The sequence below is a fragment of the Camellia sinensis genome, chromosome 4 (assembly GCF_055761805.1).
Source record: "Camellia sinensis isolate YWXY chromosome 4, ASM5576180v1, whole genome shotgun sequence".
NCBI classification, from domain to species: Eukaryota; Viridiplantae; Streptophyta; class Magnoliopsida; order Ericales; family Theaceae; genus Camellia; species Camellia sinensis.
The window spans coordinates 66388154-66406167 of NC_138964.1; the positions used below are offsets into that span (position 1 = coordinate 66388154).

At 36.3% G+C, this 18014-nt stretch overlaps 1 protein-coding gene across 5 annotated transcripts in view; it reads right to left on the reverse strand.

Moving 5' to 3' along the window:
- LOC114279999 (protein ENHANCED DISEASE RESISTANCE 2) overlaps positions 1-18014 on the reverse strand; it is a 110763-nt gene that overhangs the window by 51633 nt on the left and 41116 nt on the right. For all 5 annotated transcript variants that reach the window (XM_028222314.2, XM_082925114.1, XM_028222315.2 and 2 more), the window contains exons 9-12: positions 11136-11236; positions 10973-11068; positions 4010-4074; positions 1120-1191 (exon numbers count right to left, since the gene is read on the reverse strand). In XM_028222314.2, coding sequence (XP_028078115.1) covers positions 1120-1191; positions 4010-4074; positions 10973-11068; positions 11136-11236 — 334 coding nt within the window. The remainder of the gene's footprint in view (positions 1-1119; positions 1192-4009; positions 4075-10972; positions 11069-11135; positions 11237-18014) is intronic.

Here is an 18014-nt window from a genome sequence, read left to right on the forward strand (position 1 = left end):
TTTTCCACTCCAACCGTTTCATCAACCTCATATCAAATGAAGGCAAGGGCATATTTTTCATCAAATCAAGGGAGCTTTTATCCTTTCATCAAATAGGTGACCATTGGTGAACGACCAAGTGGATGACTAGCCAGACGACCGGCCGGATTTGATGAAAAGTTCCGCTCACCATTGGAGTGCATCATATCAGATCAAGCTTTGCATCAAATTTTTACTTACATTTGATGAAAATTTTGAGTAAGCGTTGAAGACGCTCTTATGCATTCAAATTATCAGTATGATTTTATGAGAGTACTTGTGACGTAGTACATGAATTGACAGCTCTACTAGAAGGAAGCAGGAAATACCATTAAGCGGAAAAAAAAATAGAAAATTGGTCTAAGATATGAATTCGATTTTAAAACATCGGAGCAGGGGAGAAACAATATGCTGGTAAACTGTAAAAGCACACAGTTTTTCATTTTTCAGATGCAATTTCAAAGGGTTTCTGAATCAATCATCGACATGTCTCATGATAATCAGTCTACTAGGTATGTCACTCATAAGCCAATAGTCTGTGAGAGAACCAATCATGTAATGGTAAGACTATCACCTTGAAACAGAGGTGGTGATTTAAAAGAAGATAGTTACAGCATAAATTAAATTTGTAGATTGACTAAATTGTATTGTACAAAACTTTTTTTTAAAAAAAAGTTCTTCCTTGGTTGGTAATAATTTGAGCATGGTAGATAGCTATGCTCTAGCTTAGGGAAGCAGTGTCAAGAGTAATTTTATGAAACTAGGGTAAATTTTAGTTCCCCCATCTAAAATAGGAATAGAAAAGCTATCACTCCTGAATCCTGACGGCTCTCTCACTAGAAAACAAAAACAAGGATCAGCAAAATCTGAAATTAAAAAAAAAAATCTGCATGACTATCCTTTGAGAGTCCTTTTACTTTAGGAAACATACACAACTATGCAGTGGAAATGTCACTTAATGATGACAACAGCTCAAACTGATTCCAGAAGACAAAAGTTAGGCAAACTTTAAGCAGCAGTTGAAAGCATTGAGTACTTGAGGATAGTATTATATTTATATATGATATAAACATTAAGATAGAGTACAAGGGAGCTTCTTACGGTTAATTTCTGTTCGTCGATATCCTGATTTTGGAGGGTACTTTTTGTGTACAGTTGGAAACTGCAATATCGCTGCATCAATAAATGCATACTACTGTCAGTCAACATACATGTAAAATATCTTCATTCTTTTTAACAGAAATTGAAATAATTTTTTGGGTGTCATCGTGCGTAAAAGAAAATTGAATTTTAGCATGTTCAACCAAAACCATTATTGAGGCCAATACCAAATTTCAAGATACATAATAGCAATATGTGAACTATGATAGAATCCTCAATAACATGAATCTTACAAATAGAACAGGCTGGGCTTTTTGGCAACTAAGACACCAAAAAACAGAAGAAAAAAAAAAATGAAGGAAAATGAAGCAGGTACAATAAAGAATTTTGTTCTGCATTCGAGGAACAACCAGCAATTACCAGAAGTGCTAGAATGTGGAAACAAATCACAAATATGACTCAATTTTTTAATCCAGACTAAAAATACTATACTACAGGAAGAAAATGCAAGCATTAAGGTACTACTGACCAACAAATTCTAAAGTAGGCACCATAGCTTGTTCTACTACTAAGCACCTTGATCAAATCAAGACACCTTGAGACCTTCCTAGTATAGATACAAAGTGCCAAGATTTCTTCCAACGTTCTACGAGTGGAAGGCAGCTCGTTGAAGATTCATAAAATTCAAATTTTGATTAAAAGAAAGAAAATTCTTCTGAATTGGTGTTACATGCAATGCATATAATTAGCCATAGCAGTCATGTAACATTTTCCCTTTAACTTAGTAGGACTCCTACAAACACACAACACCCCTAATGGATTTTCATTTCATTCACAATGCTCCAAGTCTATGAGCCACATTTTCCTCAATATCCCTCCCTCAAGAATGATTCATCGAAGATATTGTGATAATCACTTAAGAATCACTGGTCATCAAGTTTTACTCTATCTTCATTTTTGCTTTTAGTTTTGCTAAATTTACACTCAATATACTTTGTCTTTATCCTACTTAACCTAAAACCATGCACGTCTAAAGAATACTTGCATAGTTCTAACTTAGATTTCACTCCTATCCTTATTTAATTAACTAAAAATTATAATGTTTGAAAAGAACATACATCAAGGGATGTCTTCTTGAATGTTCTAGTAAGTTTATCCATAACTAATGTTAAATCAATAAAAATCTACTGGAATTGGATGAATAGGTGCATTAACCAGTCCCACTTTAAGACCACCAATTGCAAAAGTCCACAAGCCCCAACTCAACTGCTTACCGAAGACTCAACTCCACCACCATCTCTAACCTCTAAGAGCCACCGTTTATTACCTAGACAATAATGCTGCCACCACACTTCATAGTAACCTGCCTATTTGCCTCCAAAACCTGTCTCCATAAAGAAACTTGTGACAAGTATCTCATGAATATGATATCCATACCCAACAAAGCTTCATCGCCATGCCAGCCATACTATATAGAGAGAGGATGGAGGAAGTGATGGTGAGGGAACTTTGAGCCTACCTCATTGAAAGTAATCATATTGCTCCACATACACAAGATGCGACAAATTTTTGAACTTACCTTTATCCCACTAACACAAAAAACCTTGCATAAGATTGATACTTTCACCTGGTCCAAAGCCTCATGATGAGAATAAAATGCGAAGGAGAAAGGGTATTTCCTAGACACAACCTTCTAGAGGATCTAAAAAGACCAAAGGAAGAAGCACAAATTAGAAATCAAGACTGAGGATCAGATGTTGGAGATAACCAAGAAACTACTCTCTCTCTCTCTCTCTCTCTCTCTCTCTCTCTCTCACACACACACACACACACACACACATCTATTCAGGAACCCCTTCTTGCCAAGTAAACAGAGAAAAAATCAGTTCACATGACCCTCAGAAAATCTAAAGGTCATTGCCACTTTAGTCATCTGTCAACCAACTAAACCCAAGCATCCACGTCGTAGATCGGACCATTCTGATGTTAGTTTGTCCATGGCAACAGTATAATGGAGAAATGCAGCTATAAGCCTGTGATACATTGTGTATAAAAATGGCTATTGATAAATGTAATATTCGAATGGAGACTCTATTTTCCAATGTAGAAATAATAAAGGGAGAGACACTGCAGATAAAACGCACGTCATGATATCCATTGCATGTTGTTAAATGATCATACACAAAAGCAAACTTTATTACTGATTGATCTTTGTGGGGTGACACTACTTGTTCTCGATTGCTTTTGATTGATTTTATGAGCTTTGGCATTAGCAACAAAGCAAAAGTTTTATGGAAGAATAGTGCTTTACAAACACAAAGATTATACGGAATTATTATACAAAATGATGTGTCTTATTGTGATAGGTTCATTTAAAAAGATAAGGCTCATCATCATGAGCATAATTTACAAGTTTACCACTGCCACATCATTCTGGAAGTAAAATTTTGTATATGGTTGGAGCGCAATGGCAGGATTTTTTAGGATAAGTTTGATGATATTGACTCTTTATGTGATAGATTTTGTTATTTATCCTCTTTTTGGGCATCGATTTCTCCTCCTTTTAAGGGGATTCCATTATTTTTTCCTTCTATTGATTGGAGAGTGGAGTGTGACTTGACTTGTGGTTTGAGATTTTGATATGCTGGTTTTTGTTATTTTCTTTTGTTTTTGTCTTTGCTTATATGGACTCCCTGTCCCCTCTTTTTGTGCTTTTCTTTTCCTATTAATACTACTTTTGTTGCCGCCACCCCCCCCCCCCCCCAACAAAAAAAAAAAAGAAGAAAAAAAAAAAGAGTAAACATTCTTATGCATCATGCAATTGTTATTATACACATTCACATATAATAACTAGAATTCTAAAATCATGATCTCAATAGAAGTCTCTTACTATAAGTTCCATCTTGTCCTCGAAACCATTGCCTGGAGAAGACAAAATCCCTTTTAGATTGCCATCTGCAAAACATCTAGACCATAAGGTAGTGACAAAAGAAACAAGATAGAATTTAGAACAACTTTTACATGTTTAAGAAAAACTGATTTCCATAAATTAGTTCATTCGTATTCAAACACTCATTCTCATTCAAAGTAGGAAAAGAAGATATAACATGTGTGTTTACCAAGTCAAATTGCCTGTGAGCTCACAAAAGTTATGGACTCAGAATGGTAGGGCAGTTTGTCTTTTCATTTATTTGGAATTTCATTGTTTTGACAATTTCAATTAATTCAAATGGGGGTATTCCATTAATTACAAGTAATATTTAAGTAAATAGAAAGTTAACTGTGGGGTGTTAATAAAACCTGTGCCTTTAAACCTAGTTTGAAACAGGGTCGATTAGGCAACCCTAAAAGCCAACGTGTGAAGCATGCCAAGTGGCCAGTCGAGATGTTTTGTGTGGATTTTTAAAATTCCAGTACACAAAGAGACAATGATGAACTATCCCTGGCTTCCCTAGAGTCCTTAAGCACCTTAGAAACCTTGCTTACATATATTCATAGAATAATCTCATGATGATGAACTTTAATTTGTGAAAGCCTTCTGGTAGAATACTTATTTTTGTTCTTTTGTCCTCTTGTTAATATTTACGTAAGTTGAGGGTACGATGGTCATATTGCTATGTTAGGGTTTGTATATATATTTGGCTGATGTAAAGTTGAGAAACAATGATTATTCAATATATATAAAATTACTCTTTCTTCTTCTTCTTTTTCTTCCTCATAAATCCCAACCCTAAATTTCTTCATTTTAGAATCTAACTTGGTATCAGAGCAATCTATTCTTCTTCAAAAAGGTTTCTATAGACTCTGGAGTTCGATCTGAGATGACCGAGACGTGCTGATGTCATCAACCGTACGATGACATCGGCATGACGAAAGCACTATATGGACGGGTCTTTCACCCCTAGACTCAAAATTGCCTCCTGAGATTTATGGTGATTTTTGTAGAATTTTTTGATCATCCCTAATGTGAGTTTTCGATTTTTGAAAGTATTTCATGTTTTTTTAGACTTTTTCAAATCTGCTCTTAGGACTGTTTTTTGCTGAATCTACTTGCTGGAATTGTATCTCTAGGAGCCAACACTCCCTCCTTCAGTGTTATTTGCTATTATTTTGTTGATTTACTACTGTTGGGTTGATGTTTGATTCGTTTTTGGACTCTTTCGGGTACTATACATAATCGGCAGTGTTATTTTCCAACCTCTACCCACTGAAACTTACTGTATAGGGGCTGAAAATTATCTAGCAAGGTCTGGTTGATCTTAAAGTGTTGATTTGTGTTGGTGGGTTGACGTTTTTGGTTGAATTTGCGTCCAAATCTGTTTGGTAGACATAGGCTCTCCACTCATGCCTCTATATTCTTGGATTCTTGTTAATTGAACTATTTCCAGTGGCTATACTCATGGTTATAAGAGCTGATTGGTGTAGATAATTTCTATTTGCAAGATTTCTATTGCTTTCATACTCGTGTTGAGTATTTTGTGTGATTGATTGTCATGGCTGAAATTGAGAATAAGGCAATGGCCATGAGTAAAGATGATGACATGCCCAAATCTATTACTACCAAGAAGTTGCATGGTGCCAATTATTTAGCTTGGGTTCATGCTGTAAAAATTTTCTTACATGGTAAGAAGAAATCCCGCTTCATTAGCGAACTCCCTCCTACCACTTACGACAAAGCTTATGATGAATTGTGTAGTGATGATTCTTGTGTTATGGGTTGGATCTAGCATAGCTTGGAACCACAAGTTGCTACTACCGTGGAATTTTGTGATACCTCTAAGTAAATTTGAGACTTCCTTGCTGACTCCTTTTCGAATCAGAGTAATGTCTTTCGGATCTATGAGCTATATGAGCAAATTTTTGCTATGCGCCAATCTGGCCGGTCCCTTCCTGATTATTATAGCAGTCTCAAGACCTTGTGGGATCAGTTTTTGCAACATCAACCCTTCACTATTGATGTGAACAAACAGAAGCAACATTGGGAGGAGTTCATGATGGCTTCTTTACTCTCTGACTTAGATCTTGAATTGCGGGGGTTCAAGGATCAGATTCTTGCCAGTGAGACTTTACCTTCTGTTGCTAATGCCTATTCTCGACTGTTACGTTCTTCTTTGGGACAAGCACAATCTACCTCCGGGTCCTCTACCTTGTCATCTTCTGCATTAGTCTCAAGTAGTGTTGATCGTGGGTCTACTTGAAGGGGTTTTCTTGGCATATCTAGTCAACGGGGCTCTTATTCTGGTTCACGGGGTTCTCGTGGGCTGGTTCCCGTGGTGGTGGCTCCCGTGGTGGTTTCAGGGGTGGAGGTAGTAGTGGACCTAGTTCTCACACACGTGGTGATCGCAAGTGTACTCATTGTGGTTCCTAAGGTCATACTGAACCTTGGTGTTGGCAGAAGTATGGCAAACCTGACCATGTCCATCAGGTTATTGATGTTCCATCCTCACAGTCATCCTTGCTTTCCACTAGTTCTGTTGCTTCTCCAGTTGATAAACATGAGACACTCACTACTCAGATTAATGAGCTTACCGCTCTTGTCCAGTCTCTCCGACCTAGTCTACCTTCATCCTCTACCGCTACTATGGCTAGTTTAGGTAATATTGCATGTGTGGCTAAGTCCCCCCAGCCTTTGCTCCTAGACTCTGGTGCTAGTTCCCATGTTTCTGGTAATTCCTCTCTTTTTGATACTCTTAAATCTGTTGATCATACCATTATACTTGCTGATGGATCTTCTCGACCTGTCTGTGGTCAAGGTCCTCTTCATCCCACTCCATCCCACTCCATCCCTTTCCTTACCCTCTAGTCTTTATGTTCATAAGTTTCCATTTAATTTGCTTTATGTTAGCCAATTGACTCAAGCTCTCCATTGTTCGATAACATTTTCTCCTACATCATGTGTTTTGCAGGACCTCCAGACAAGAGGATAATTAGTTCGGGGCATGAGAAGGATGGCTTATACTTTTTGGACATTGAGACCTCTCTTCATCCTCCATCTGTTGTGTTGAGTGCTACTGTATCTCCTCTTCAGTGGCATTTTCGCTTGGGCCATCCCTCCTTGGCCAAGCTCAAGTTAGCTGTTCCGGGTTTGAGTCATGTTTCTCAGATTAAGTGTGAAGCCTGTCAATTTGGAAAGCATTACCGTAGTTCTTTCCCAGTCGTAGTGTTAGTTGTGTGTCTAAGTCGTTTGCTCCTGTCCATACAGATATTTGGGGTCCTTCTAGAACTCCCATTGTTAATGGTTTCTTTTATTTTGTTATTTTTGTGGATGATTACTCTCGGATGACTTCTTGTTCTTAATGAAACAAAGATCTGATTTGCCTTCCATCATCTCTACGTTTTATAATAAAATCTTCACTCAATTTGGCAAACATATTAAGATATTTCGGTCTAATAATGCCTTAGAATATGTACAATCTATTGTGACTACCTTTTGTGATACTCATGATATTATCCATCAAACTAGTTGTTCTCATACATCCCCTCAAAATGGTGTTGCAGAGCGAAAACATCGCCATTTGTTAGATGTTACTCGCACACTGATGTTTCATATACATGTCCCCAAACAGTTTTGGGGCGATGCAGTTCTCACCGCTTGTTTGCTTATCAATTGCATGCCGTCTAGTGTTATCCACCAATCTCCCTATTCTTTGTTACATCCCACAACATCTCCTTTTCCCTTGCCTCCTTGCACTTTTGGTTGTGTGGCCTTTGTCCATGTTCTTGACCCTGGTTTGGATAAGTAATCTCCTAGAGCACGCAAGTGTGTGTTCTTAGGCTATTCTTGCACTCAGAAAGGGTATCGTTGTTATCATCTTGAGTCACGTCGCTACTTTGTCAGTGTTGATGTTACCTTTTTAGTGTCTACTCCATTTTTTTCTTCCTCTGGGCAACAATTATCCACTGATCTTCTCTCTTATCATATGGGGGAGCCAGCCTCTCTCACTCCTACTCTTCCCACTTATGCTCCTTCCACATTCATTCCTATATCCTCTACCTCTCCTCTCGTTTCTACCCCTCCTTTGCAGGTTTATCACCGGTCTCAAGCTCGTCGCATTGTGTCTTATAACCCGACCAGTTCATCTCCTTCGTCTGAGGTCCCTGTTCCACCTATTGATATGCCATCGGATGACCTTCCTATTGCACTCTGCACAGGTAAACGAACTTGCACTCAACATCCTATTGCTAATTTCATTTCTTATGATCGCCTCTCTCCCGATCTTCACTTTTTTGCTTGTAGCTTGTCTAGTATTTCCATTCCCCACTCCTATCAGCAGGCTATGTCCATCTCTGGTTGGAAGCATGCCATGGATGAGGAAATGCATGCTCTTCATCAGAATCAGACGTGGGAACTTACCCCTCTGTTGTCTGGCAAATCTATTGTGGGTTGTCATTGGATTTATACTGTTAAGTATCTTCCTGATAGAACTATTGAGCGACTTAAGGCTCACCTGGTAGCTAAAGGCTACACCCAGACCTATGGTGTTGATTACTTGGAGACCTTCTCTCCTATGGCTCATCTTAACTCTGTTCGGATTCTTCTCTCTGTTGCAGTTAATAAGTCTTGGCCTTTATACTAACTTGATAGCAAGAATGCCTTTCTTCATGGTGATCTCCAAGAGGAGTTCTATATGGATCAGCCCCATGGCTATGTTGTTCTTGGCCAAGAGCATCTTGTTTGCTGATTGCGGAAGGCCTTGTATGGTCTTAAGCAGTCCCCTTGTGCCTGGTTTGATCGCTTCAGTGCTGTTTTGCTTGCCTATGGATTTCACCGTTCCACCTTCGATCACTCTGTTTTTGTTCATCACTCATCTACTGGGAGTATTGTTCTTATTGTCTATGTGGATGACATCATCATTTCAGGGAGTGACTCCAATGGTATTGCTGATTTGAAGTAGTATTTGGGACAACAATTTCACACCAAAGACTTGGGCCATCTTTTGTATTTTCTTGGGATAAAAGCTACCAGCTCTTCTCAAGGCTTGTTTCTTTCTCAACGGAAGTACGTTCTTGATCTTCTTACTAAGACTGGCCTCTTAGGCACTCGCCCCAATGATACTCCCATGGATTCTAGTGTCAAGCTTGATGGTGACACTGGAGACTTATTTCCCGATATTGGTCGTTATCATCGGTTGGTTGGGAAGTTAATCTATCTCACCGTCACTCGTCCCGATATTACCTATGCCATGGGTGTGGTCAGTCAATTTATGCATGCGCCAACCCCATTTTGTGATTGTGTGTCGTATCTTGCAATACTTGAAGAGTGCTCCAGGTCGGGGTTTGCTCTATCGCCCATCTTCCTCTATGTTTGTCACTGGCTTTAGTGATGCTGATTGGGCTGGTAATAAGACTGACCGACGTTCCACCTCGGGCTATTGCACTTTTGTTAATGGTAATCTTGTTACTTGGCGTAGCAAGAAACAGACTGTCGTTGCTCGTTCTAGTGCCGAGACTGAGTATCGTGCCATGGCTCATACTGTTTCTGAGATGCTTTTGGTTCAGTCTCTTTTCCAAGATTTTGGCTTTTTTGTTCCTACTCCTATGAGAATGTCTTGTGACAATCAGGCAGCTATCTTCGTTGCCAATAATCCCGTGTTTCATGAACGCACCAAACATATAGAAGTTAATTGCCATTTTATTCATGATCTCTTACTCCGAAAGCAACTTATGACCCCTTATGTTCGTTCTGCAAATCAATTGGGTGATATTCTAACCAAGCCGTTGGCTCAGTCTTCTTTTCATCGTTTATTCGTCAAACTGGACATGTTCGATCTCTATGCTCTAACTTGAGGGGGAGTGTTAGAATACTTATTTTTGTTCTTTTGTTCTCTTGTTAATATTTACGTAAGTTGAGGGTACGATGGTCATATTGCTATGTTAGGGTTTGCATATATATTTGGCTGATGTAAAGTTGAGAAACAATGATTATTCAATATATATAAAATTACTCTTTTTTCTTCTTCTTCTTCTTCCTCCTAAATCCCAACCCTAAATTCCTTCATTTTACAATCTAACTCCTTCTATGAGTGCTTCAACAAAAACCACAAATACGTCACTTAGGTCACTCTTCGTAGGGTTGAGCCAAAAAATTGAAAAATCACAAATTTATCCGATCCATGTCAAACTGCACAGTTTGATTTTCTCAATGCATGGTTGAATCCTGGTTCTTAAAATAGGCAAACCATACTTCACAGTTTGATTTAAATATTTATATATATGACACATAATAATTACTTATTTTTATATATGACATGATAATAAATACTATATTATATATTTTTCATGTGTCTCCCACGTGTTGTGTCCTACATTTTCCAAAAATTTTGCACGTCGATGTGTCCATGCCCATGTCCGTGCTTTAAGTTCTAAGCCATTTTTGTTTGTAAAATGATGGCATATTGCTTGATGTTTGGCATATTTTGTAATCATGCTGTGAATGATGACAAGATTTCTAAAAACCATAATTCCAAACTGAACCGACCTATGTTATACTGATTTGATTTGGTTCCAAATTTTATAGAACCGTAGGTAGTGGTAGTGGTAGTGGTAGTGTATCGGTCCTTGGTTTACTTCTAAAATGAAACAAACCAAACCATCTCACCCCTAACTCTTAGGTCCTACTTGGGAACCATGATTTTCAGCTAAAAAGCCAAAAAGCCACTACATGTTGTCACATCACTCTCTTTACTTTTTTGCACATATTTTCGTAAAAAACCAAAAAGTCAACTAAAATACCCACTTCCATTGGTTATTCCTACCAATTAATCGATTACTACTGAAACTACAAGAAGAGGAGATCTAGATAAGAGAAGGTGATCATATTTAAACCGTAGATAGACATGTTTGATTACTTTACCTTGAGAAATGTTGAGGATCATATGTACCATAGACAACATCATAGTGTCCATTCAACGAATCGATCGACTTTAAGTCACCAGTCAACATATCCCACCTGCAAAGATAATTGTTAGATTGGACAAATATAGTTATGCACCTCAAGAATTATGTGTGCAACTTACTCATATCTTTGATGTCGATCAACATTCAGAATCACCTCAAACACAATATCAGCATTTGCATTGACAACACCAACAGCCTTCACTAGAACACTTTTACCACTCTACCAAAAAATAAAAATAAAAAATAAAAAACTTTTGAAGCAAAAAGTAAAAATTTAACTGAGATTCTTCAAAATCTCTCCTATTCCAATTAAAGCAATATTATGATATCTAATCTCATTAAAACACAACAAAGTAGCTAGATGGAAAGATACTAACACAAAAAGCCCAATAAATTTCACAGACATTGACATGAGCTAGAAACAACGCATTTTGCATCTTAACATTTACCAACATATTAGGGGAAGATACATCATTTTACACAAACATTTCAGATCATTGAGGACAATACTTTAAAAAGAAGAAGAAAAAAAAAAAAAAAAGAAGCACAACTGAAACCCAAAAAGAATAATATTTTCTTCTACTCTGGCAACGAAAGTCGCTCTTCGTGTTCCTATTCCACATCATATTATACATGCTTAAAAAAATGTGGAGAATTTAAATGTTTCCTAAAAGGTGCAAATAAAAATAATTAAATAATCTTAGAATTAAATTTCATATCTGATAGCATGTCGTGCACAATGTTAAAAAACAAGAAGGGATAGAAGAGGTATAGAAAGTAATTGTAATAGCATAAGGGTTGTTAGATCACCACTAGTCCCAAAAGCTTAAGCAGTTAAAAAATGAACCCAACAATGCATATCAAGCTATCCACCACCCTCCCTCACATTCAACCCCATCATGGAGATGAAACATTCATTCATAGAGAGAACCATAATGCAAACGAAGAGACTTGAACCTAAGACCCTAGAAAGCACGGATACGGATACGATACGATACGGATACGGCGATACAGCAAAACCTAAAAAAGTAGGATACGGGTACGGGTACGGCTAGGATACGTTTGTAAAAAATAAAAAATAAAAAATAAATAAATTATTAGCAATGAGTTACACATAAGCACAAGAATGTTGAGAAATCATAGTAATTTTATAATGCAAAATACTAATCTTTAAGAATTGGGTATTAATTTAAGCTAATAGCTAGTTTAGTTTTTAAATTTTCAATAGGTCTTGCAAATATTTTATTTCAATATCAAGTCTAATATGTTGATATTATAATATCAAAACAATTCATAACTTGACCCTATGTTTTTTCCTTCTGCACTAGTCAAAAATATTCTATGCAAGTTTATTTTCTTATTTATTTATTGATATTTAATTTTACTATTGTTATATTATCTTATTAATCCTTACTTCTATGTAGTTATAGGGGACACGCATGATATAATGAAGATATGCCAATTTGATGACTTCTATTATTTGAGCTTACTATGTTATTTTTATAAAAAAAAAAAAACTAAGCTAAGTATTGTAAAAATATTCTATTTATTCTCACAATTATATTATATCATGATGTTATGCAAGAAATAATACAATTCTAATTTCGTAAAAGGAGTAATACATGACTTGGAAGATTTGATACTTCAAAATTAATTAAGAAGTATCCGATAATATGTGAGTCAGAGTATCCGATACTTCAAAACTAAGTATCCGATACTTCAAAATTAATGAAAAATTAATTAAGAAGTATCCGATACTTTTAATAAGTATCTGATACGTATCCGTAAGTATCCGAGGAGTATCGGTATCCGATACGGATACGTCTTCCTATTTGAAGTATCCGTGCTTCATAGCTAAGACCTTTCCAAGGGCCCAACCTAAGCTCAGATACCAAGTTAGATGACAACTAATCTCAAAACTTTAATGTACATCAAACTATCATATATGAGCAAAGGTAACATGACAATGTATATATTATAAATGTATGAGAAACATAACTTCCCGATTTTAAAAATGTTAATTAGGAGAAAACTAATTAACCTAAGTTACCCACCCAAAAAAAATTAACCTAAGTTTGATATTTTAATAGGAAATTTCTCCGGTGTGCAATGCAAACCGTATGCAACCTTACCACAAAATTACGTAAGTTTTCACGAACTTACATAAGTAATCTCACAAAAATGTGTAAGTTGAACACAAATTTGCGTAAACCTTAAGTTTTCACGAACTTATGCAATTTGTGTTCGACTTAGACATTTTTGTAAGATTATTTAATTAAATTCGTAAGAACTTACGTAATTTTGTGGTAGGGTTACATACAGTGTGCATTCCAAGCTACATGTCTAAAAGAAATTCCATCATCTAACACCGGAGGCTACTCCACTAAACTACGTAGTGTCGAAGGGTCTAACCTATAGATAGTGGCAATCATTATCTCCATTAAGCTTATCGGACCACAATATTGGCCGTAAGCCTACAACCTGGACCAAGCCCGTAAAATTGATCAATCATTTTTTTAAGCAAATACTTGGATGGAGTCGGTTTTGTTTAAGAATTTAAATCAACACACACACACACACACATATATATATATAGAGAGAGAGAGAGAGACGAGGAGGAGGAGGAGGAGGAGGAGGAGGAGGAGCGTGTCTCTCTAGAACTAGGGCCGGTGAAGGTGGTGGTGATGGGGTGGAGGCGAAGAGACTAGGGTTTGAAAGGTATGGGTGTAAGGAGAAGAGTCAATGGTAAGGATGAGAGTAAAACTGGTATTATGAAAATTGTAAAAAAATAAAATAAAATTTTAATATTTTAAGAGTGTAAGGAGATAGTTTTGTGGTGTAACTAGAATCACTCTTCTCAATATTCCTCTTTCTAGAAAATTTTACCAAATTGCCCCTATGGCTATAACATAGAATATACTCATAAGTGTAAAGTAACCATTTGTCACTAAGGACCAAAAAACCCCAAAGGGACCAAGTTACCATTTTACCCTTAGTTATCCCCAAGTTAATTTCTTACATGGAAAATTCAATAAAAAAAATACCAATGATATTCCCAAATGACCATTTTAACCCTAAAGGGCCAAAATTATCATTTTGCCCTCACAAGCCCCACATTCATTAAATATTCCAAATAGGCCATTTAAATAACTTAAAGCCTCTAAACATCATTAAAATATACATTTTAAGGAAACTAATAAGCAAAACTAACTTTAAAAAACATGTTAAAAATACCAAATCAACCTCATATCATGCCATCCTTTAAACTAGATCATATTAGCCCATGATTAAACTAACTACACCACTTTCTCCAAATTCTCTACACATTCTAGATTTACAAAAATCTCAAAGTTAGCTAAACAACATAATTTTTATAAAAAAAATATATAATATGCAGGGATAACAGTTTTTAAGGTTTAACCATGAAAAGCCCTAAGTTTATATTTTATGATTTTTCATATTTCATGATTTTATGATTTTAAGCAAAGCATGACAATATTCATATCAAAACTCATTAAATCTCATACCAAGAACACTTTTCAGGATTTCAACTCAAAATTACAACTCTAGCTCAAAATTAATAGAAATAGCATGGCATGAACATGTTCCCTTGATTTCATGATTAGGGTTTCAAAATAAAGAGATGGAAGCATGTGATTTCATGTATTAACCCAAACAAGGAATAAATACACAAATAAAGCATGCTAATCATCTTTTAATTAAGTCATGATCAACAAAATAAACTCTAATATGCTTCTAAGGTAAGAGAAGAGAGAACCCCTACTTGTAATGAACCTTTAATCAAGAAAATGAGAGAGATGAAATGGCAGGATGGTGAAGCTCCAAGAATACCAAGTTGTTCTGCAAGTAGTCTTCAAATCAAGCTCCAAAATGACAACCCAAGCACTCAAATCACCCACTAACTGGTGTAATATGGAGCCTAGCTCACTAATCTCTCACAACTCAACAATGTTGGACCAAAGCATAAAGATTCAAGCTTGAATTTGAATCTTAGAGAGAAGTTGAAACAAATTGTGAGAGAAAGAGGGAGGGGGGGGGGGGGGGGGGGAGACAATTTTGGTGGTGTGAAATGAAGGACAAAAGTCTTTTAGGTGGAAGACTACGGTTGTAATACTTTGGGTCTAAACCCGCCCCAAATTACCCGTATTCATTTGATGTTGGGCATGATCCTTTTACTCTTATGTTTAGATTGATTTGTTTGTGTCGTATCAAATACGTTGTTAATGTTTTTAATACAATGAATTGTTTCGAGAATTGAGAAAATGATGTTAGTTCTTGTGAATTGGAGAGTAGAAACCACACTTTTCTATGCAAGCAATCGATCGCCACACTTTCATTTTTGTTTTGACTAATTTTCAGTAGCTAGCAATTGATAGGCGATCGATCGCTTCGATTGTGTATATTTTAGACTTTCCAAACAGTAGTTAGCGATTGACAAGAGATCAATTGCGCAAGCGATTGCTTCTTGAGTAGAGACTAGCGATCGAGGGATCAATCAAAGCTTTCAAAATTTGAAAGCGATGAATCACACTTCAGTGGTGATCGATCGCCTGCTTGAAATATCTAGTTCTGCAACTTTATTTCCCTCTCTCTCATCATTTATTCTCTTTTCTCTCTATCTCTTTTTCCACTCTACCATAACTCACCATAAATCTCTAAGATTAGGAGCCTTAGAGTTAAAGAAGATCAAAAACCCGAGCATTAACATCATAAAGCTTGGTAGGGGTGCTCAGTGGATATATCGATTCACCCAAACTGACCGAAGCAAACCGATCCACTCCATTTTGGACGGATGCGTGATGACAAGCGGATGTATACAAATTGATTTTTCCCAATCCGCCTAGTTTTGGACGGATAGCAGATTGGAGGTTCCCTGGCTGCAATCGAACTGCAAGAACCCAACCAAATTCTATTTTTGAAATACTCACCTACTATTCTATTACTTTTTATTTATTTATCTTTCTTTTTTAACCTATACACAAATATAAATATATATATGTACACACCTGGGTATGTATGTATGTATATACTCTCTGCTTTTTGTAATTTGGACAGCTTCTCTCAAACAACTGCCAGGTAATCTCTTTTGGCTTTTCGCAGTCATTGTTAAGATAGAGGTTTGTTGGATTATTATCCATATTTGTAGTCATTATTTATAAGACAGATTGGATTGTTATCCAAAAAAAAATTTTTGTCGACATGTATCATGTTGAAAATCTGTCAAATGTAAACCGCTAAATCGATTTGTATCCATCCGTCAATCTGCCAATCCGACGATTGCGGATTGATTTTCTCCAATCTGCCTAATTTTGGACAAATGGCAAATTGGAGGTTCTCAGGCTACAACTAAACCGCACGCACCCCTAGAGCTTGGTGACTGCTTCACATCCATCATTCACGTTTCATCAATTTTCAAGTTTTTGCATTTCTCCTCTTCTCCATTTGAGGTAGCATTCTCTTTTATCTATGTAATATGGGTTCATATTTAGATATGTGGTAATTTCTTTACTCATCGGGAAATTTGTAGAGATTTAGAAATGTGCACGGTAGAGAATTAGAGTTTGACATTATTTGGTTACTTTTCTATATTTTCTTTACCAAACCTGTTTTCTTATTGTTTTATGGTGTGAGGGTACTCTAATTTGATAGAGCCTCAATTTTTTTGAAACCCTAATTTTAAGAAATTACTTAGTATTGGAAATGTTGCCTCTACTTTTGAAATTGAAATGTTAATGTTTCAAATTATGAGCTATTGTAGAGATTGAAATTGTGGGCAATTGGTGGAGAATTGCATTGTTGTAAAAATTACCAACCTAGGTGAATTGAAACTCATTTGGTAAATTGAATTGATTGAATTTTTTTATAAAGGAATACTCGTTGATGAATGGCGGTATTGTTTGCACGAGATGCATTGTGATCCGAAAACCCTTGTTTTAAATTAAATGTTTATAGTGAATTTGGGTAATATATAGAAATGAGATTAAGTTGATGAGAGAGTCCACGGTGAGAGACCAGAAACCCGCACAGAGTAAGTATCCATTTGTCCTTCCCATTAGTAACCGATAAAGTGGAAGTGTTTAGGTAGTCCTTAGCAATGGCCATTGGCAGTTACATTGACCTTGGAAGGATTCACCTGATTATGAAATAAATTATGATTTGAAATTCTTCATCAAAACATTGTTATCAATGAAAAATGGGATTTGAACATTGTGTATATATATAACAGCATCATGATCATACACATGTAGATTGATATTGGTAGATGTAAAGATTTCTCTGCTAGAGTATATGTTCACCCTACGTTTGTTGATGGCTTTTCAAGCAGGGCAAATTACACCGATGGTCCCTATATTTTATCCCTTATGTCATTTTGATCCCCACACTTTTAATTGACTCAATTTGGATCCTTAATTTTAGATTTTGTTTCAATTTAGTCCAATTACTAATATAATTAGTGTTTTTTGAGAAAAATTATCACTAAATTGATTAAAGTTAACTAAGTTGAGTTGAGTAAGTTTATAATTTTGCTCTCAAAAATATGGCGCATGACACTTATGTGCGTATTTGCCATAAAATATGCCAAGAGTTGTAATCAATTGGACCAATTGAGATAAAATCATAAATTCAAGGTCAAAATCGAGCCAATTGAAAGTACAGGGACTAAAATGACACAAGGGGTAAAGTACAGGGACCTATCGTCGTAATTTTCCCTTTCAAGTATTGATGATGTGCCACGACCTTAAGGTAGCATGTAGTATGTGCATGAGCCACAGAGAGAGCTCTGTTAATTGCCAACCTAGGGCCTTTATATTTTGTAGGTCGAGTGCCATATTTTTTTGTAAGGGTCAAGCCCTTTTTACTTGATGCAAGCCTGAGGGCATTTCTTTTGTAATTGAATGCTTGTTCTTTTGATTTACTTGTTGTATATTCACGCTACATAGATGTTGAATATAGAATACAAGTAATAAACAAACCTC